The 21,487-nt window shown below is 40.3% G+C and overlaps 1 protein-coding gene across 1 annotated transcript in view; it reads right to left on the bottom strand.

Moving 5' to 3' along the window:
- FLT1 (fms related receptor tyrosine kinase 1) overlaps nt 1–21,487 on the bottom strand; it is a 160,624-nt gene that overhangs the window by 100,461 nt on the left and 38,676 nt on the right. Inside the window, exons 5-11 of the mRNA XM_081046004.1 lie at nt 13,899–14,023; nt 10,342–10,504; nt 10,099–10,235; nt 7,442–7,616; nt 6,387–6,504; nt 3,871–4,040; nt 3,294–3,453 (exon numbers count right to left, since the gene is read on the bottom strand). Of these exons, the coding sequence (XP_080902130.1) occupies nt 3,294–3,453; nt 3,871–4,040; nt 6,387–6,504; nt 7,442–7,616; nt 10,099–10,235; nt 10,342–10,504; nt 13,899–14,023 (1,048 nt within the window). The remainder of the gene's footprint in view (nt 1–3,293; nt 3,454–3,870; nt 4,041–6,386; nt 6,505–7,441; nt 7,617–10,098; nt 10,236–10,341; nt 10,505–13,898; nt 14,024–21,487) is intronic.

Below are 21,487 nucleotides of genomic sequence, written 5' to 3'. Positions count from 1 at the left end.
CATTTCCTCTCTGCTCATTAGGTACATGAGTTTAAAAGTGACCACCTTTTCCCTGTCTTTTTTTCCTAATGTTTCATAAGAAAAAATTCTAGGTGAATCAGAAACCACAATGTTATTCAGTTAAAGCATAGCTTGCCAGTTTGCCATGTTGTTTTTTCAAAAGGAGGCAATTTCTGTTAAATTTATTTATGGTTCTTAATATCCATAAAGATGAACTAATTGAGCAGTAGTTCTGACAGTTTTTAAATATGTATTTATTGAACTTCAGAAAACCATACATTTTGAGTTAAGTCTGAACCTTGTTGACTTAGATACACTAACCAGCTAGCCATATTAAGTTAGATACATTAACCAATAATAATTTTGAGCTACTTACACATATTCTGACCTCAGAACTAAACTAATACTTTGGTTGTGTCCATGTAAAGATATATCATTTAACAAGAGCCTAAAATTTGAATACTAAGAATTATTTTACATATTCAAGAGTAATGTGTGTACAGTAAGTCCTCACTTAACATCGTCCATAGGTTCTTGGAAACTGTGATTTTAAATGAAACTACCTACAAGGAAACCAGTTTTTCCCTACGCTGACTGATAGAAACAAGAGTTAAGTCCTCATGGTATATTTCTGGTCACAAAAAACATCAGCAAACTTCTAAGTAAAGACCCCAAACACTTCTAATATTAAACACTGGAATAAATGTGGGCTTTACATCCATTTTAAAAAGATGAATAAACGCAAATGAGATAATGATTTTCCAGCCCACTATTCCAGTTCAGGGTTGCAGTGAATGGAACCCATCACAGCAGCTCAGGGCGCCAGGTGGGACCCACTCTGGACAGGACGCCCTCCCATCACAGGACCTCACACCCACCCACACAGGGACAGTGGAGACACGCCACTTCCTCTCACACGCACATCTTTGGGATGGGGGGGGAACTGGAGGACCCAGAGAAAACCCACACAAACATGGGGACAGTGGCGAAACACCACACACAGACACCCCGGCCCAGAACAGATTTTCCATTTTTTCTCATCAGTGTTATAATGAAATGATATTCAATGAAATGACTATTCGGCGATCTAGTAGTGACATAATCTCTTTTGATGATCACACACAGACACCACTATGCAAATATGTTACTATGTAACTCGAAATAAGATTTAAAAATGTTATGCAATAGAACACCCCTTATTCAAATGCTACTAAAATTCCTGTCGACAACTGAATCTAAGCATTAATCTAAGTATATAATCTATATAAAGACAATTTGAAAACTTTTAGTAATTAAAAGAGGGCTTCATTTATCTGTCAATTTTAGCTTTTATCTCTCTCACAGGGTGAAATAGTTGCTCTATTTGTTTCCTAGAGCACAAAGGTCCCATAATCTTTCTGAAATACTTCTAAGTTTAATGTACTAACTTAACCACCAAGCATCACATTTTCAGCAGATAATTTCAAGCAAGAACATTTTTTTAAGTGCAGCATCATTGAAAACAGTTAAAGCTTTCATTTTTGATCTGTCTTGTGACTGGTTAAAAAAAAAGAATGCCTTTAACAAAGAATAAGTCAAATGGTCAACAAACATATATTGAAGATTTAAGGCACTACTCTGAGTTTGGAGAGACTTCCAAAAGGAATAAGACATCTTTTGGGGCCTGGACAACATTACTCCATAACATGGGAGAAGGATCCCATATACCACAAAGAAGTCAGAAAAAGAGCTAATGTTTATAAAATTTCACTTACGCTGATCTCACTCCCTCAAAGCCATATTTTATAAGTATTATCCAAACCTAACTTTATCATATTATGTTCCATCACTCACAGTTGTTATTTTCTAACATTATTACTAGCTCTAATCCTAAATAGAACTGAAATTATAGATTTGCTATGGTCAAAACAAAAATTAAAAATATCTACAAAAGGCTATGTTATTCCATAAGAAGTCACCTCTATGCTTTTGTTCAAATTCAATAGCTTAAGTTATGCAGTTATTTTTAATTTATTTACATGTCAAGTTAGCACAAATATCTAGGCCTTAAAGAGATGGGTCCATAAATATGCATGTCTACCCCCAAAACTAGCAAAATAATCCAAAAGTTCAGTATATCTCACTTTCTTTTAGGTTAAATATCCACAGTGGTAAACAAAGTATTAAAGATTTGTAAGTTTTCCATCTTTCCGATGAGAAATCAGACATATATGAAAATAGCTACTTCTCAGGAATTCTGTGACTCACCAGTAACTCACTATCAGAATAATACACCGTAAACAAAAGATTAAAACACAAAATGGAGAGTTGAAATTGCAGGAAGAATCTAGAAAACCAGATAGCCGCTTCTATCTGTTTATGCTGCAACTATGTCTTGCTTACTTTTTGTCAAGCTAAATATTTTTAATAGTAATTCTCCCAAACACTCTGCAAGTGAAATTAAAAGCAATAAAGAAAAATATTTGGTGTAATGGCAATTCTTGGGCGATCTCAATAATATCTTACTGTTGTATCTATCAGTTCTATTCCCGGTTGTCAAATTAGCTCTCACGAACTATCATTAGTACCACTCCTCCAGACTAAATAAAAAATGCAAAAGAAGCAAACGGGCTGGGTCATGAACAGGATACAAGGGAACGCTGCACCATTAACAGAGGCAGGGATGTGTTCCTGCAGCAGTGACACAGTGAGCGTCCAGCACGTGCCAGAATGCAGAGGTGCTCTCACTCAGCTCATTGCTTAGAGAACAGATATGCACACCTAGTGTTGTAACCAGGTGTACAGAGTGCTGCGCATACTGAGGCGGGAGAGAGGAGTCTGAGTGAGGCAGTCAGAAGGTGACGTCAGAGCTGAGCCTTCCAGGATGAAGGGGAGCTCTCAGGAAACAGAAAATGGTGGAAGCACATTTCAGATGGATGGAAGAGTAAGAGCAAAGCCTATGAAAGACAGTGATCATGATAGGAAATGGGAAGACTGATGATGGAGCCAAATTCGGAGGGCTGGGGGAGCCTCCACTGGAAAACAAGACTGGAGTTCCAAATAATGGACCACAGGGTGACCTTAATTCAGTCCCTGTGCTCCTAAAACTGAACTAGAGAGAAAACGTACGAAATGATTAGAAAAGGATAAGGAAGAAGAGTTGCTAGTGCCTACCTCCCTCCGAGGCAGGGAACATCTGGGCGCCCCATATACTCACATCCCACCAGCAAACTCCCACCTGTGTCCAGTAAAGACTCTTGAGTCCGGGTGTCAAAATGTATTTGAGAATTATTCAAGAAATGAATTAGCCCTACCTTGCTTTTGAATGATTGTGGTTACAAGGATGCCAGAACCACTTGACTGTAGGTTGAGGGACACCGTAGATGGTACAAGTCAGGATCTGTCTGCTGCCCAGTGGGTAGAGAGTCGGGTCTGGAAATGATGACACGGCCTTTTCGTAAATCTGGGGTTTCACTGGAAAGGAGATGAACAGAACAGCAGTGAAGTCAAGAGCTGCCCCCGTGACCCTGGGCCACTGCAGGAAGGAACTCACTGTCATTGGTTTAGATGTCAGGGAAACAAACATAAACAAAAAACAAATGAACCCTCCTTTTTGTCACTTAATGCCAAGCTTTTTAAAAGTAGAAGTGTTTTGACAACATTGAAAAATTGATTCCATGGTAGGTACAGATTACGATGACAAAAAGCCGTTTTACTTATGGAAGGCAACAAATACACATGAAACAGTTAAGATGAAGGCGTGAGTGGCTTTTAAAATAATTGTTTAACATTTTGTTTTCTTTGATGCTGTTATAGTGATTTTTTGATTTATAAATTGTCGTTAATTTTACCCCTAGCAGAACCAGAAGCAAGTATGAACAGTGAACTTACCATTTACGATTAGAGTGGCCGTGAGGTTCTTAACCACATTTGACTGCTTTATGCCCAGCAAGATGGTGTAATCCCCGGCATCTTCTGCAGCCACATCTTTAATAATTAATGAATAGCCACGAACCAAATAGCGAGCAGATTTCTCCGTCGCAGGAAACCCATCTTTTAGCCTGTGGTGAAGCGCATAAAAAGTATATAAGCGCATATAAAGTAAGTCACTTTATACTCCCTGGCAGGTATGACTTTAACACTGCCATTTACTATCGTGAGCTCATGGTTATGCGTTTCAAGACTTTCATCCTCAACAATCATTTAAAAAACGTAGACACTAACTTTTCAGTAAAGCCAAGTGTGATTTTTAGACTGGGAAACACCTCAAATTTATTGGCAAAGAGGAAGAAGTAGGCTGAATGAGGACAGAGACGTGATGGTTCAGTGTACCCCCAGGGGTGCTCGTCACCAGTGTGACTTAAGTATTAACCCAGAAGCCTCAGCTGATTCCATCTGAGACGTTTTCCAGAGTTTTCCATGAGGCTCCATCAGCAATACAAGGGCCATTGTAAGTCAGATCACCTAGATCACTTCTCCAGATAAAAATAAAAATAGACTTTGCTATTGTGGTCTCATGTGGAGTTCTTATTAGCTATCTAAATGGTCACACCAATTGTCCCTTTCAAAAACTATCGTGAAATCAAGATTATCAAGATTTTTCCCCTGAGGAAGAAGAGTAAAGGCACAAAACTCACAAACAAAGGGTATAAACTTAAAAAATTTTAACTTTAAATACAGAATTGACGCCTCGCTTTCGTGCAGCCACATACAGAATCATGAATTAGGAAGTTGGGGGCCTGCAGGCCGCTCACTGACTGCCTATGTGAGCCGCAGTTTCTCCAGATTCCTTAGAATTTCTCAAAGATCTCTTTAACTCTAAAATTCTATAGTTTCATTAAATCACACAGTTCTTGAAATGGGCAGTGTGTGTGTGTGTGTGTGTGTGTGTGTGTGTGTGTGTGTGTGTGTGTTGTTTCCAGGACCCATCAGTTGTTTCAATCTATTTGTGGAGGGCGCAGCTCACAGCGGCCCATGTGGGGATCGGGATCGAACCAGCGACCTTGTTGTTAAGAGCACCGCGCTCTAACCAACTGAGCTAACCATCTGCCCCAAAATGGGCATTTTTTACCTAACAGGAGTTTGTTGTGTTCTGTATACAGGTATATAATACTGGGAGTGGTATTCATATTCATGTGTCCTGCAAACAAATTCCCGCATTACTAGTGTGTCTCAGTTCCAAAGCAGTTGACATGACTGTGTTCTATTCTGTGATTACAAATATCGTTAGTATTACTTTAAATTATTTCCTATGAACAAGTCAGTATTTGTGAAAATGGATTGATATTTTTTTGTTTGTTTCATTTTGTTTTAGGTCCTTGCTACTTCGTAACTGAAGAAATGAGCTCTGTGTAATAGATGGGGGTATTCTCAGGCACAGAAAGAGGGGATGTACCTCCTAGAGGGGTTACATTCCTATTAAGGAATAATGTACAGTCTTAGGAAGTTTACTGTTAAGCTTTGTAGATATTATGACCTTCCCTTCCCCCCCCCAAAAAAATCTCTTCTGCAACAGCAGGAAGGGGCATAGCACAAATGTAATTTTCTCTTTAATTACCTATTAAACTATTTGAGGAAACTGAAAAAAAACACTCCTATGATACTGAAAGCAAAATGAGCTCAGGTTGAGGAGATTCTACAATGGCACCGCTTCTATATTGTATGGGTTGTTTTCCTAATCAGTTTTCTGCTATATTCTTTGTTTAAAATGTAATGGCTTGAGCCAAAGATATCGTTTAAAAGTGATTTTAAAAATGACTGCAGATTATAAACAGATTACATTGTTTTACATCAGGTGTTGTACTAGCATTTAAAAAAAACTGCCTAAGGAGTTTCTGAATATGTAGACTTCGGGCCAAAGAAAACTTAATTAGTTCAAGTAGGTCCATTTGTCTACCCCTGCAACTGAATAAGTCTTGTCTCTGTTAATGTTTGTTTAATTTTAAAACAAGACTGGAACTTTCAACCCAGCTGTATATGAAAGAATTATTTTCAGATAATCAAAGAATTATTATCCTTGACACAAGGGCCCCCTTCTTCAGGGTTAATAGAGCACGTTATTTATTCAGGATGCTTCCTAGTCATTCCCCAACATGTTCCATTCAGAGATGTTGACATCATAGGAAGGTTTAGAGATGCAGAAATTTGGTCACCGTCAGTGAATGACTGAACTGCAGTGAGCACTCAGAAAACCCCACTGCCCCCTCCATCCGGGCACACTGCTTCCCTTTCCTCCGGCCCTTTCTGCCTCCTCCACTCCCAGCCCAGAATCAACATGGTTCATAGCTCTGCACTGCTGTCTGGGGAACATATCTTGATTTTTTTCAGGAATTCAAGCCACTGAGCTCCTGGATCTTCCTACTTAAAAAGCTTATCATAAACTGATAGGAAAGTAATTGTAGTCGTACCATGCCACTTCCGGCCGGGGAAATGCCTTCACTTTCATAGATAGCCGGTAAGACCTCTTGCCAGCTACAGTTTCAAGCACCTGCTGTGTTCGATGCTTCACAGTGATGAATTCTTTATCTTTGAAAGCAGAAGTGATCAATATATTAGAAAAGATTGTCTTTCCGTGCACACACACAAAACACAAAAACCAACTCACTGCCTCATTAAAGGAGGGTGCAACCAATGCATAAATAAATAGAGCTGAATTATGGTCTAGCCTATCAAGGAGCCAAATAGCGATCAATGCATAAAGCAGAAGCAGTGGCAGGGCAACAGAAAGTGAAACAACTTCAGTGTCTCTATCACAATAACAAAAAAGTAGAAAGATACTTCTACAAATCTACTGGGCCAACATGAGTAAGATGGGAGCAAGTTCCTTCCGGCACCCTAAAACAACTAACCTGATATAAAATAATAGATAGAATTGATAGAATAGAATTGATAGAATAGTCTCTCCTCTCACACTGTTTTTCTTTTCAACAGTGGAAGTAAATACGGTTTTTAAGTACTCTAAAGAAGTTGTAATGCTTGCTTCGGCAGCACATATACTAAAGAAGTTTTAATATTTTCTTTACAGAATTTGCCTATTGGAATTAAGCAACAATATTAGGATTTCATGAGGGTAAAACCAGGGATAAAATAGCATCACCTCTATGTAATGTATCACACCTTATTTTAATTTCTCAAATCATAGTAATACCTGAGAAATTTCCCCCAGAAAATAAAGGTCAAAATTATCATATTTTTCTGTTTTCTTTATATGGAGCACTAAAAAAAGAATTTCATTGAGATTACAATGTAATCTAACTGAATTATTAACCACAATAAACTTGAAACTCTGTTCACTTCAAAAGTACCAGAGTTCAAGAGCACTTAATGTGATTTGCTTTTGGATGGGGAGGAGGGGACAGCGTTGTCTTCACTCGTGACAGTGCCCTCTTGGCCCAGAGGAAATGTCTTTGTTTAGAGAACCACCCAGATCCACACTGCTTCGAAGCAGAGCGTGGGTCCTTACCGTACACGTGCACTGAGGTGTTCACCGATTTGGAGGATGGGCCGCTCCTCACGTGGCAGGTGTAAGGGCCTCGGTCCGCCTTCTGCACGTTGTCGATAGTGAGAACGCTGTAGAACGTGATGGTGCGGGAACTGCGCTGGTCAATGCGTTGCTTGGTCAAGGCTCTGTTATTTGTCTAGAAGGAAAACGTATAACAAATGTAGAAGTAGTAATTGCTCATGCTTCAACTGATAGCATTTCCCAGATGATTCCCGAGATGGGCAACCCACTTGGAACGAGGGGTCTGGAAGCTACGTCTCTGTCTGGGTGTGTTTCAGATGTGGCCACAGAGGCATTGATTGAGCCCCTCCTTTTCTCCAGGTGGACTTTCACAGACACTAGCTCTGTAGTGTCTTACCACAACCCCATGACGTGCGCGGGGTCCCTTTACTGAGGTGACAGACATGCTGGCCGAAGTAGGCCAGAAACTAGGTCTTTGGAGAAGAAATCTGGAGACTTCCTTCTGGCACACACACGTCCCTAAACAGCAACGTGTTCTCTAGGCATGGATGTCACACACAGACACAGGCAATAATCACTTTCAGTGTCTGGCTTAGTGACAGTGTTTCTTAGTAAATCGCCATGTGTGTGTTCTGCTTCCTTACTTGAATTGAAGGAAAAGATAATGAATGAGTCCTGGCCACAGCTACTAAGGTGGAACACTCTCAGTTTCGTTATTTCACCATTTGAGCAATGCTTGCCAATTTCTGCTAAATCCCACTGACTGGATCTGGAAACACACACAAGCCATCCACGCGCTTCTCCAACTCTCGGGGGCTGTTGCCCCATGTTTGCCTCAGGGAGACCAGCCACAGGACTCTAGGCTCTGAACTGGCCACAGCAATGCTCCCAGTTTTAAGAAAATGAGATCACATTGACTTTTCCTTTAATTGTTCCTTCCTTTTCTTTCTTTCTTTTTTTGTTTTTTTTTAGTATTACATTTTATAACACATAATATGTTTTTTCCTCCCTTCCCTCCTTCGCCATAAAGGGGCATAGAAAAAAGACTCTGGAAGCTGTCCAGTGTGTCCACACTGATCTTTGAACTTAGCTCTCCTCTATGCCATGTTTGATAACTTCGACCTACCTGTCCTTTTAGTGCCCTGGTGGACCGCGTTTAGGCCATTTTCTTCATTCTCAGCAGTAACCAGAGAGAAGGTATCAGTCCACCATCAAATATCAGAGGCTCAATCCACTAACATAACAGAGGGAGGGCCTTTTAAGCAACTTCAATTGTGTAGGTATTGCCTCTCCCTTCTCCCTTTGAGAACACTTTCCTTCCCAAGTTTTAGTAACATGAGTATTGTTTCTGCCTGGGAAAACAACTGGTCCTACGTTTTAGACCAGCTTTGTGCAGTATGGCAGCCACCAGCCACATGTGGCTATTAACATTAAAAGTAAAAAAAATAAAAAATCCAGTTCCTCAGTCACACCAGCCACATTCTGAGTGCTCATTAGCCGTGTGTGGTGACAGTCGTAGACAGCAGAGATACAGAATATTTCCATCCCAGAGAGTCCTGCGTGAGGGTGCCATTCCAGGCCACTGGCTTTCAATAGATATGGAATGGTACTGAGAGTGGCAACACTAATAGGATGAAAGTTTCTTCTCTCGGTATTTATTGAGAATATTGATTTATTGAGAATATCTGATCTCTATCAAAACCCAGACAATGTTGTCAAAAGTCATAGCATTTCTATTTAAATGAAGCGAATACCACTTTCTAGAAAATATATATGACTAATGAGTTCTTAATGTGTCCCTACATTTGTTACACCTTTTTGTTGCTAAGTTAGTCTATTTCCATAGCAAGAAATGTTGGTGAAAAACAATAGCTTGGGGCTGATGCATTAATCTTTTGTACATAATTTAATCATAAGTGAACTTGGTGATTTGGCAGTCTGAATGACATAACAAATGACTGTAGTTGGGATATGCCATGTAAATCACACTGACTGACACAAGAAACGGGCTGGAACTACTGTCAAAGTTTCTGAACAGTTTATCATAGATTCTCCATCTACACATTTTAAAAATGATGATTGTTTGCAAGGATGTTTAATTTGAATAAGGGAACCCAATTCAGTCTTCATTCTTCTCATTTTTCTGAAAGACAGAATTGCTCCTTTGTCACTTAACAAATGGAACACTGGATGGCTGGGGTGTATTATCTTTTCCAAACATGCTCCAATCAGGTGCCTGACTGTCTACCAGTATCTTCAATGAATGCGCTGACAACAACTTTTTGTTGCTGTTGTTACAAAAGATAGTCCCTGCCTGGCATTGAGTGATAAATTTCTCTCTCATCTCTAAATCCTGGAGAACAGTTTCCAAGGATGAAACAATCCCCTTTTCCACCCAGAATCATGCAATAGAAATACCAGCCTATACACTTCAAAACAAAAACCTCCGGACATCAAAAGACCATATCTATGCATATCAGACTCATGAAACGCCAGGCAAAGAAAGCACCTACACCAAACCCAAAGCTTCTTTATTGACTCAACCTGCCAAAGGAGTCAGAATATTCTGATTTTTCCCACCGCAAAAACTCAATGGCATTTCACTTACTACAAATAAATACTATCCTACAAAAGAAATAGAAATATGGGTCACTCACTTCACCAGGGTAACTCCAGGTCATCTGAACGCGCGTGTTCAAGGCAGTGGTGGCAGTACAATTGAGGGTAAGAGTATGACCTCTCAGTAACTTGACCGGGCCGGGTGAGCTCATCTGGACGTCTATGATTTTATTGTCTGAAAGCACAAGAAATCACTTTTTTTTTTAACGTCAAGCTTTCATGAAGCAGATTAAACCCTTGAGCATTTTGGCTCATGTTCACACCTTTGGAATATCACTTACTTTGTCGATGTGTGAGATAGTTTGTCTTGTACAAATGTCCGTTCACAGTTGTTTCACAGGTCAGCAGCCCTATTTCTTTGTATGTTGCATTTGAGATTATAAAGCCCTTTCTACTGTCCCAGGTTATTCTTTTTCCATCAGGGATCAGGGTGTCAAGTGGAAACTGAAAAAGAAGAAGCATGCTTTAACAAAATCATATCAACACTGTGGCAATAGTGTTTCCCTAATAGTTTGTGAAAACATAATTTTCGTCTAAAATAAAAATAGCACAGGTTAAAAAACATCTGATTGGCTTTCAGGGGTTCTTTAGTTTTCTTTGCATGTAGCAAGACCTACATTTATTATTATAATCAGTTAGGGTAAGGATGATCATTTGTTATCAGCCGTGGCAACAAGCCGCACTCACGGAGGATGCTTTATAGTAAAAGGAAGGGCCTAGTTGTCATGTCCCACTTCTGGTGGGAGCCGTGTCCCTTGGCCTCTGGGAGCCTTTGTGAAAAACTTGCCTGATACTCAATAGAGAAACCAATTAGTATTTTTCCCACTGGGGAGAGTTGTCAACAAGACATAACTTGTCCTCCAATTTTGCATGATTTACTAAGAGGTGACGGTCTCAGAAGGACTAGAAATCAGTCCTGGTCCTCCAAGAGTCAGAACTTCCATTTGGCAGTCTCTCATCATTCTGAGAAGGCCAAGGGCCTCGACTGGCCCGGGAGGGAACCACCCCCCACCCGAAGCTGAGGTCGCTGACAGTGAAGACGACCACCAACAGACACCGAGGCCAGGGGCCAACAGATGGAAGGAATCCAGGATTTGATTCTCCCCTTATATCTTCTAGACACCAAGGACTTAATTTTTAAACTACAATATAAACTGTCCACTTTGGGCTTAGACGTTATAAAGAGCCATTGCTCCACAGAAGGGCCCGGCCAGATTCCCTGACGCCAGGCTGCCTGCCAGCCCACTTTCAGAAGCTCTACCCTCTTGCTGCCACTATGATTTATCCCTCCGTGGAAGAGGAAGGAAAAACATCAGATCACCTCCCCACAAGAGATTATAATGGAAAGCCCTAACTGTCATGAAGAAGTTTCAAATCTTTTCTATTTTCTTTTAAAAAGTACACCTTACATCACTCTAGCCATTTATTATTTATTTATGTTGCTTGTTGAAGAGGCTAATCTGGCTGGGATTTGTGGTCCTGTGGCTGGATTTCTCTTCCCAGAGTCTCTTCCAGTGAAAATGCTGGATATGTGAATATGTTCCTGGAATGTTACTTGGCTCTGAAGTGAATCACATTAGGAAGAATTGAAAGCAACTCAAAGGTACTTTCGTGTTTTAGCAAATGAGTCAGGATTCTACCTGTAAAATTAGGAATGCTTTGCATTCAATGGGGAAAAAGAACTTTCTCTTCTAATTTGATACAAGCTAGTAAGGGGAAAAAATCAGCAAAATTTAAGTCAGGGGTTGAAATCTGTGATGCTTTAAAAATGTGTGAAAACAAGCGCATGCTGAATCTGAAAAGTTTGCAGAGGTATTTCCTCAGCGCAACTTAAAGATATAGTAACATTTCCTCTAAAGTGTATCTTACCCTAGTCTAGCCATCACTGCCCCTGGTAGTATTTCATTGTCAAAGTAACTTTATTTCTAGTTGACAAGAACTAAAATAGCAAAAGTCTACGAAGTGGCTGCGTGTATCATAAGGAGGCAGACAGATGGGCGGCTGTGAGAGAAAGTACTCTCCGGGAGGCCTGTCTTCCAGCCAATGGTGACTCTGCCAAAGCAGTCACCGGCAGGGAACAGGGATGGCAAATCCGAAGAAAAGGGACAATAAGACAAGTGGGAGGGAAAGACCTTATATTAACTTCATACCAGCATACATATGCAATACGTTAAAGTATTTTCAATATATATGTGTCAAACCGAGATCCCTGTTAGAACTTCATGCTCTAGGCCTCTGCCTCTCTCTCTCTCTCTCTCTCTCTCCCCCCCCCCACCCTGTCTCTCTCTTTCTCTCTCTCTCATAGATTTTACGTAGAGAAACAAGAGTAAATAAACCCCTCCCCACCCAAATTTTACATGTGGGAATTGGGGGATGTTCCTTGCAACAGATCTGCATTAGGGCAGAAAGGCAAGGGGCTTGCATGAACCAGAAGTTTCGTAACCCCATGCGTCATATAGCAGTGACTTGCTAATAAATCACGTATTGGGTAGTAAACTGCCAGATGAAATCATGCTAACAGCTAACTCTTGACTAGGTCTTCCCTGGCACTGGGCATTGTTCTAAGTGCTTATCACAGATGACCTCAGTGAGCCTTGCTAACAGCCACTCCCATCTCAAATGAGGGTGCTGAGGTGGAGAGAGGTTCAGTAACTGGCCAGTTTGTCCAGCAGGTAAGTGCAGGGTAGTAAGAAGCCAGGCAGGGAGGCCCCGGCTTCTGCTCTTAACCACTTTGGTCTTCCTCTTACGCCCCCTAAACAACCACAAAAGGGCGGTTATGGGTTCCAGTGCCCAGTATGGCCAGGGAAGTCCCTCACTCCCTGGGAACCTCAGGGTTTTCTTCCTCCAATGGAGTTAGACTCCTCTGCTGTTTCCAGCTGATTTTGTATTTCCTGGCGATGACACACAGATAAAATGGAAGCCCAAACCTGTCGCTGATGGACTGCACTGAGGGCTTAAATCAGATTAACACCATAGGAGAGTGAATGCAAAGGAAGAAGACAGGGAGACGCCTCCATCACGGTTCAGGATTCAGGGTCAGCAGGAGGTGTTGAAAACCATGCTAAACTTCTCCAGCTGACCGTCCCCCACACACCCTGAGCAGCAACTAGTGCTGAGCAGGGCCAGTGCTGTTGGGATGGCCTGAACTCTCCTCTTAAAGCTCTAAGCTCTCAGGAGTCACTACAGGTTTTCATTTTAGGCGTTTTTATCCCATTCTTAGTGTACTCCTAAATTCCAAATGAATTAGCTGGAATGTCACGTTTTCATTTTTTGTCCTTATTAGATTCTACCCAAATCTTTTTCCTTTTCCACATGCACAGTTTACATCATAAGAGGAAGAAAAAAATCTCAGGGATAGCATTTTCCCCTCTTTTTCCCCCTGCAAGAGGCTAAGTTTGACGCGCAGCAGGCGATAAGCTGCTTGTCAGCAGGAACTTCCCAGCTGGAAGGGAAGGTGCTCACTCCCTGTGTGGGAAGCTGGAGGCCTGACTTCTGCCTTCAACAAAAATCTGGGTTAACCTCTACCAAGCTATTCATTGGTACTCATTTTCTCACATTTGCAAGTCCTTGGATTTGTGGCAAATACAAAAACGTTCATGATTTTGTTCTTTCATTATTCTCGTGGATTTGTGCTCCACACATTATCATTTTATTCCATTTAAATACATACATAGGTCTAACTCCTAGCGCTTACGCTTTATAGTAGACGGACGCTATAAAAAGTCCACTGAGAGGCCCAAATGTTTGTAAGAAAATTATTCCACAGATATAAAGTATCTAAACATTCATCACGCTCATTTGCAGTAAAAATATTCTGAGTGGCATTGCTCAATCTCACCTTTTTTAAGGTAACAGTGATGTTAGGTGACGTAACCCGGCAGGGAATGACGAGCTCCCTTCCTTCAGTCATGTAGATAATTTCAGGTATATCACTGTGCATCTCTAAAAAGGGCCTACCTGTATCTGAAAGGAAAGAAAATGAAAAAATACACATGTATATAAACGATTGGACTACAAGCATCTAGACCCTGTAGGTGGTGGGGCCACATGGGCACTGCTACAGTACATCCTTCTCCCCTCCATCTGTCATGTCCTTTTCCCTGAAATCGGCTGTTTCTGCCCAGAGGATTGCTTCTCTAAGAAAACGGAATTGCTTGTTCAGGTCTTGGTCTGTGATCAGATTTCTCAGAGGGCCTCATACGCAACTGTGATTAGGGGAGGGGAGCTGTTTAGACCAGGGTGGGGAAAAGCCATAAAAATGCAAGTGAGAGAGAAAGGAGAATATTCTGCATACACGTCTTGCCACAGCTATGCTAAGTGCTTCCGGAAGCCCCCTCCGGAGCCTTTGTAAGAAGTCAAAGGATGGTACAATGGTCAGCTGTCTTTGGAGTACAGACCGCGCAGATGGAAGTGAGGCAAAGGTGTCACATTGGAGAAGATTAGCATTTGAATGACCAAAGCATGACTTAAAGGTTTTCTGGACCTTTCCCGGCAGACTAACAATGAATGTGGAAGTCTGAGATACTGGGGAGGACGGGGGAAAGGAGAGGCTGGAGAAGAAGTGGGAATGCTGCATTAACTCCACACGTATGTTGGGCCTGTTTCTTTAGGAAGCACCACTTCTCTACTAACAGAAAAGTATGAGCAAGTGCACGCGGAGTGGTCTGGGAAAGGCTTTACATCGTCACCAAGATAGCACCCTTAAAAACTATGGCATTTGGCCCGTCAGAGGTCAGAGGGCTTCAAACCACCTGTCCAGCATCCCTGTAATTCCTCTGGGGACCAGAATGAGCATCGATCCTTTTAGAAACATCTTCAGTGCGCCCTGCCCTTGCCTGTGGCAGTTCGCTGACAGGATCTCTTCAGGAGTCACTGTGTCCCCATCTGCCCCCCTGGGTTCCAACATGGAAACAAGTCCTGTGCTAACTCTCTCCGTCTGGACCCGGAAGAACTAAGCAAGCCCCCACCTGGCTTGTTGGAGTTGAGGAAGCTCAGAGTGGAGAAGGAATTAGAGAAACGAGCAGTGAGTAGGCAGTGGTTGCCTAGACGCAGTGGTGGCGCCAGAGATTGTTAGGGGTTGAACTATGATGTGTTTAAGTCCTAAGCCCCAGTGCCTCAGAATGGGACCTCATTTGGGTCAAATAGGGTCATTGCCAATGTAATTACTTTGGCAGGTAAGTAGGGTGGGTCCCTGATCTGATATGACTGGTGTCCTTATACAAAGATGGCCATTTTTTAAGACAGATACACAGGAGCAAATGCTAGATGACAGAGGCAGAGACGAGTGAGGAAGCTACAAATCAAGGGAAGCCAAGGACTGCCGCACCCATCAGAAGGCGGGGGTGGGGGGGTGGGGGGGACAGCAACGAAGGGCCCCCGAATGGTTTCAGAGGGAGCGTGGCCTGTGGACACCTCAATTTCAGATCTCAGTTTGCAAAATGTGAGAAAATTTCTGTAGTCTTAAGCGCCTCCCCCCAACAAAAGTGACATTGCTGTGACCTGCTGAAGATGGGATAGTTTGACACTAGAGAGAGCGGGGCTCTCCCAGCACCCCGGCATTCTCCTTTCATAACACTAAATATGCTGGCGCTGAACTGGCAGTTTACATCTCTGGCTACACATTGGATGATGAATTTCTAGAGGGGAGGAAATAGAGGGAAAATGTCTAATGTGTATTAAATGAATGAATGAACAAGCCGATAAATGAATGAAGGGCTGTCCAACCCCATCGTTTCATAGTTGAGAGCACAGGTGAAGCTCAGTGTGAATAGAACCAGGACTGGAGGCCAGTTTCTCCTGCCCTCCAGCACAAGGCTGTCACCCTTACGGCTGGATCTCCAGCCTCCTCCTTTTGAAGGAGGGCTCCCCACAGGAAGAGCGGTAGGTGGCAATTGTTTTTCATAGTGGGGCAGATTTTTCCCAAGTTAGGGGTAAGGTAAGTGCCCTGTCATACAGTCTAGTGTGAGAGGAATTCGGAGAAGAGGTCGATCAGCGGGAGGGCCATTCCAAGGGTTATTGTTAGAGGGATGCTACAGATCACAGATTAAGAAAACACCCTTTACAGCCTGGGTCTGAAACTTGGCTCTGCTCCTTCAGTCCTGAGGCCTACAGCAAATCATTTCACCCTCTGTGCCTCTTCCATAAAATCTACTTCAAGGGGTTATGATGAGGCTTACATGAATGAATGTGTATAAAGCACCTAAAACGGTGCCTGACAGATAGTCCTGCACGTGTGTTAACTCCTACTTTCCTTATTGTGAAAGAGTTGAACTTAGGGCGAGAAGGGGTCGGGATACATGAAATCAAAAATATATTCTTGATCTGAACTATAAAAATGTTTAAGTATATAGTCATATAGTGGAACCAAAAAAAGATGCAATGTATACACTAAAATGTTAATGATTATCTTTGAGTAATGACTTTATGGGTTGTTATTACTTTTTCATTTCCCTTCTGTATTTTTCAGATTCTAGAATGATTGTGTTATAACATTTTTAATTATTGAGTTTAAGTCTCAAATTATAAAGCACCACCCATTTTTACTTGACGAAAACTATAAATTTTGCATTTGATTTACTTTAGTTTTGTTTCATGTAATAGAATGGGACATGTACTATCACAGTTAATAGTTGAGCTTATGAGTGTAGTACCAGTAACATATGCAGAGAGGAAAAGTTAATAAAGATTCACTTATCAGCACCAAGTTCCTCCCTGAAATAAAATTGCTGAGCTAGACATTTGGTTGGGTGGGGACGATGGGATTTTATTTGATTATTCCTTTCCTTCCTTTTGTGAGTTTATATTTTTATCTCCTTTGTGAGTCTGAAGGTAAACACAAACACCAGGAAATGGTTTAATTCATGTAACTAAACTATAAATTGTTCACATTTAATTTACTGTCTCCTTAAGCAACCATTTTCAACCAAGGACACTGGCATAAAAGTTCCTGTAGGAAATAGTAAACATTAGTGTAGTCATTTCTGGACTAATGAATGCCAATCACAAATGAAAATAGAAGCGCTACGTTCCTTTGGATTTCTTCTTTCCCTTCGTCACTTTGGATCCCCCAAACACTTGAATTTTACTGCAGTTATTGGCCCTGAAAAGCCAATACCAATTTCAGCACTGGGCCCACTGAGGTTCTATTCAGAGATGTCAGAACTTCAATGAGTGGTGTCCATCCGATCACAATTGAAAACATCATCTGTATCACAGTTCTAGGGGCACTGTCTGTCTACTATGTTTGTACATGAGCTCATGACTGTGGATATACACACACACTCACAAACAATATTCTCTGGGCTTATTAATAGTATATTTCCTCTGCAGTTTGCTTCAAGGAAGGGCTAAAAATGAACTTGCCTGACATATTAGAATACAAACATTTTTTTGTTTTGTTTTGTAGGCCCATAGATACAGAAGAGGTCACGATTCCATTAATATCACCAGTAAAACCACTTACTGCTTCCATAAGACACATTTGTCTTTGTCACAAAATTAAAAATGACTTCCAAACCCAGTCACCACTGCTGAGCGGTTTCCTGAGACCACATTGGCTGGTTGTTGAAAGTGAGGAAGAGCTCGCTGATCCAAAGATTGCCGGTGTACCAGCGGCACAGACACACTGTCACCAGGGACTCATGCCAACTCACAGCTACGTGGAGGTCACGCCACCCGCCACCCTCCCTCTGAACTCTGAAGAGCTCAAAGCAGTGACAGGAAACTGGCACAGAATACGAAGTTTCCTCACCCAGTGGAAGTACCTGGGCTGTCATCCTTCAGAACAACAAGTGGGCTCAGACACAGGAAAAGATCAGACAAGGACCCTCACTCAGAATGGCATTACATCTATTGTTAATGCATTTTTTCTCTTTTGAAGCAGTAATCACTTGGGCACATTGAGGCACACAGACACAGAGGACCCCGTGCCATCCTCACTCCATTCCATTTCCTACTCGTGTCACCCAGGAGTTCTGCTGGGTTTGGAGCAAGTGAATAACCCAAAGAATTCAGGGAGCTTTCCTGATTTGAACGTTTCAAGAGTAAATATCTTGTTTTCTAGCACTTGTTTATTCTTATGATTTTTATGAACTTTTCCCTTTCACTTCACTTTCTATACTTCTAAGTCCCAGTCATGAGGACTCCTGGTTATTTTAAAAGAGGTTATGATTTTAATTGAGGACCAAGTGAAGAGGTCAAGGAACTTAGCAATCCCATGAAGAGGGTTCTTTCTGACACAGAGCTGTCACGTCACGCAGGTCTTTGTGTTGTGGACCAGACCTAGTGCTTGAGGAAAGGTTATTGATTGGTGAAATATTTCATTTGAAATATGAGCCAAAAAAGGGGGAAAGAGGCAATTTCTTCACTGACTTACCCTTCCCATCAAAACCTTTAGAATTCAAGAGACCTTTGGAGCAACCACAGAAAGCTGAATATATATATATACTAATATTGATAAGATAGACTTTTAAATGAGAAATGTTACTAGATATGAAGAAGGGCATTTTATAATAATAATAGGGTCAATCAGGAAGATATAATAATTATAAACATATAGGTGACTTAACAGCATCCCAAAATACATGAAGCAAAATTGACAGAAATGAAGAGAGAAATAGAATTTAACAATAACAGAAGATTTCAGTATTCCACTTTCATAATGGATAGAACTAGACAGAACACCAAAAACGAAGTAGAGGACTTGAGCAATACTAATAACCAACGAGACCTAACAGACATCTACAGAACACTCCACTCATCACAGCAGGATATACATTCTTCTCAAGTGCACGTGGAACATTCTCCAGGATAGACTATATGCTAGGCCATAAAACAAACCCCAATAAAGTGAAGAGGATAGAAATAATACAGTATTTTCTCTGACTACAGTGGAATGAGAAATCAATAACAGATAGAAACTTGGGAAAATTACAAATATGTAGAAATTCAACAATATACTCCTACATAACTAATGAATCAAAGAAGAAATCAAAAGGGAGATTAGAAAATACTTTGAAATGAATTAAACTGAAGACACAACATACCAAAACGTATGGGATAGAACTAAAACAGTGTTTAGAGGGAAATTTACAGCTGTATGCCTAGATTAAAAAAAGGAAAAAGATCTCAAATTAATAACCTAATCTTCCACCTCAGAACTCTAGGTAAAGAACTGCAAACTAAACCTAAACAAAGCAGAAGGGAAGAAATAATAAAGGTTAGAGTGGAAATGAATGAAATAGAGAACAGAAAACTGGAGAAAAATCCATGAAACCAAAAGCTAGTTCTTAGAAAAGATAAACACAATTGACAAACCTCTAGCCAGATAAGCCAAGGAAAAAGAGAAAAGACAAGTATTATAAATAAAATCAGAAATGAAACAGTAGATATTACTACCAACGTCACTAAAATCAAAAGCATTATAAGGGGATATTATAATTGTAATACATTATAAGTTGTAATAATTGTAAATTAGATAACAGATGAAATGGATAAGTTTCTAGAGAGACATAAACTACTGAAACTAACTCAATAAGAAACAGGAACCCAAATAGACCTGCAAGTAAAGAGACTGAATTAGTAGTAATCAGACTGCCCACAAAGAAAAGCCCAGGCCCAGATGGCAAGTGAATTCTATCAAACAAATAATATGAATTCTTCACAAACTTTTCTAAAAAACAGAACAGAAGGGAACACTTCCCAATTCTTTCTATGAGGCCATTATTACCCTGATACCAAAACCAAAGATATCAAAAGGAAACTACAGATCAATACCTTTTATAAATATGGATGCAAAAACCTCAACAAACCACTAACAAACTGAATACATATAAAAATAATTATACACCATGACCGAGTGGAATATTTCCCAGGAATGCTTGATTGGTTTACCATCCAAAAGTTAATGTCACTAATAGTAGAATAAAAAACAAAACCCTTATGATCATTTTAACAGCAGAAGCATTTGACAAAATCCAAACAAAACAAAACAAAACAAAACAAAACACTCTACTAAGAATGAAGGGAACTTCCTCAACCTGATAAAGGGTATCTACAAAAAAACTAACAGCTAACATTGTCATTAATGGTGAAAAACTGGACGCTTTCCCCCTAAGATTAGGAACGAGATAAGGTTGTCCACTGTCGCCACTTTTATTCGACATGGTACTAGAGGTTCAATGGCTGTTATGAATAACGCTGCATTCTAGCCAGTGCAATTAGGCAAGAAAAATAAAGGCATCCAGATTCAAAAAGAAGTATAATTTTCTCTACTTTCAGATGACATGATCTTGTATATAGAAAATCCTAAGAACTCCACTAGAAAACTATTATAACTAGTAAATAAGTACAGCAAAATTGCAGGATCCAAGGTCAATATACAAAAACATTTACATGCAATGAATAATCTGAAAATGAAACTGAGAAAATTCCATTTATAATAGCATGAAAAAGAATAAAGGAATATATTTAACAAAACAAATGTAACATATACTTTGAAAACTAAAAACAAAAATTGTGGAAGGAAATTAAAGATATAAATGAAAAACATCCCATGTTTATGGTTTGGAAGACTTAATATTGTTAAGACGCCAATGCTCCCCCAATTTGACCTATAAATTACATGCAATCGCTATCAGAATCCCAACTGAGATTTGTAGAAATTGGTAAGCTGATTCTCAAATTCAGAATTTCAAGAATCCAGAATAGACAAAACAATCTTGAAAAAGAAAAAGTTGAAGGACTTACACTTCTTAATTTCAAAAGTTACTACTAAAACTGTAAATAACGGTGATTAATACAGTGTTTTAGTGACATAAGAACAGACACGTAGATCAATGGAGTGCAGAAATAAGCACAGGAGTCTACAGTCAGCTGATTCTCAGTAAGTTTGCCAAGACCATCCAATGGGGGAAAGCATACTCTTTTCAGCACATGGTGCTGGAGCAACGTCACAGACGAAGAACAGAGTCGGACCTTCACAGCACACCACACACAGATAGATGTTCACTCAGAATGGATCAAAGATCTGAATGGAAGAGCTGAAACTGTAAAACTTAAAAAAAGCCATGGAGGTAAACCTTCAGATCTCAGATTGGGCAGCGGATTCTTATACATGATACAAACAACAAAAGAAAAACATAGATCAACTGTACTCCATCAAAATGTAAAATTCTTGTGCTTTAAAACATACATCAAGAAAATGAAAAGAGAACCTACAGAATGGGAAAAAAGATACCTGCCCGTTATTTATCTGATAAGGGACTTGGATCTAGAAGATATACAGTGTATTTGTATTTATGTATAGACCATACTAAAACTTTGATATACATATTATATGCATGTATATTAATAATATGTATTGTACATAGCATATAAAATATATAAATCGATTCATATATAATAATAATGAATTCAAGAACAAGAGAA

This window comes from Rhinolophus hipposideros (genome assembly GCF_964194185.1).
Source record: "Rhinolophus hipposideros genome assembly, chromosome: 4".
NCBI classification, from domain to species: domain Eukaryota; kingdom Metazoa; phylum Chordata; class Mammalia; order Chiroptera; family Rhinolophidae; genus Rhinolophus; species Rhinolophus hipposideros.
The sequence above is the reverse complement of the archived record's forward strand: the minus strand, read 5'-3'. Positions and strand labels throughout refer to the sequence as shown.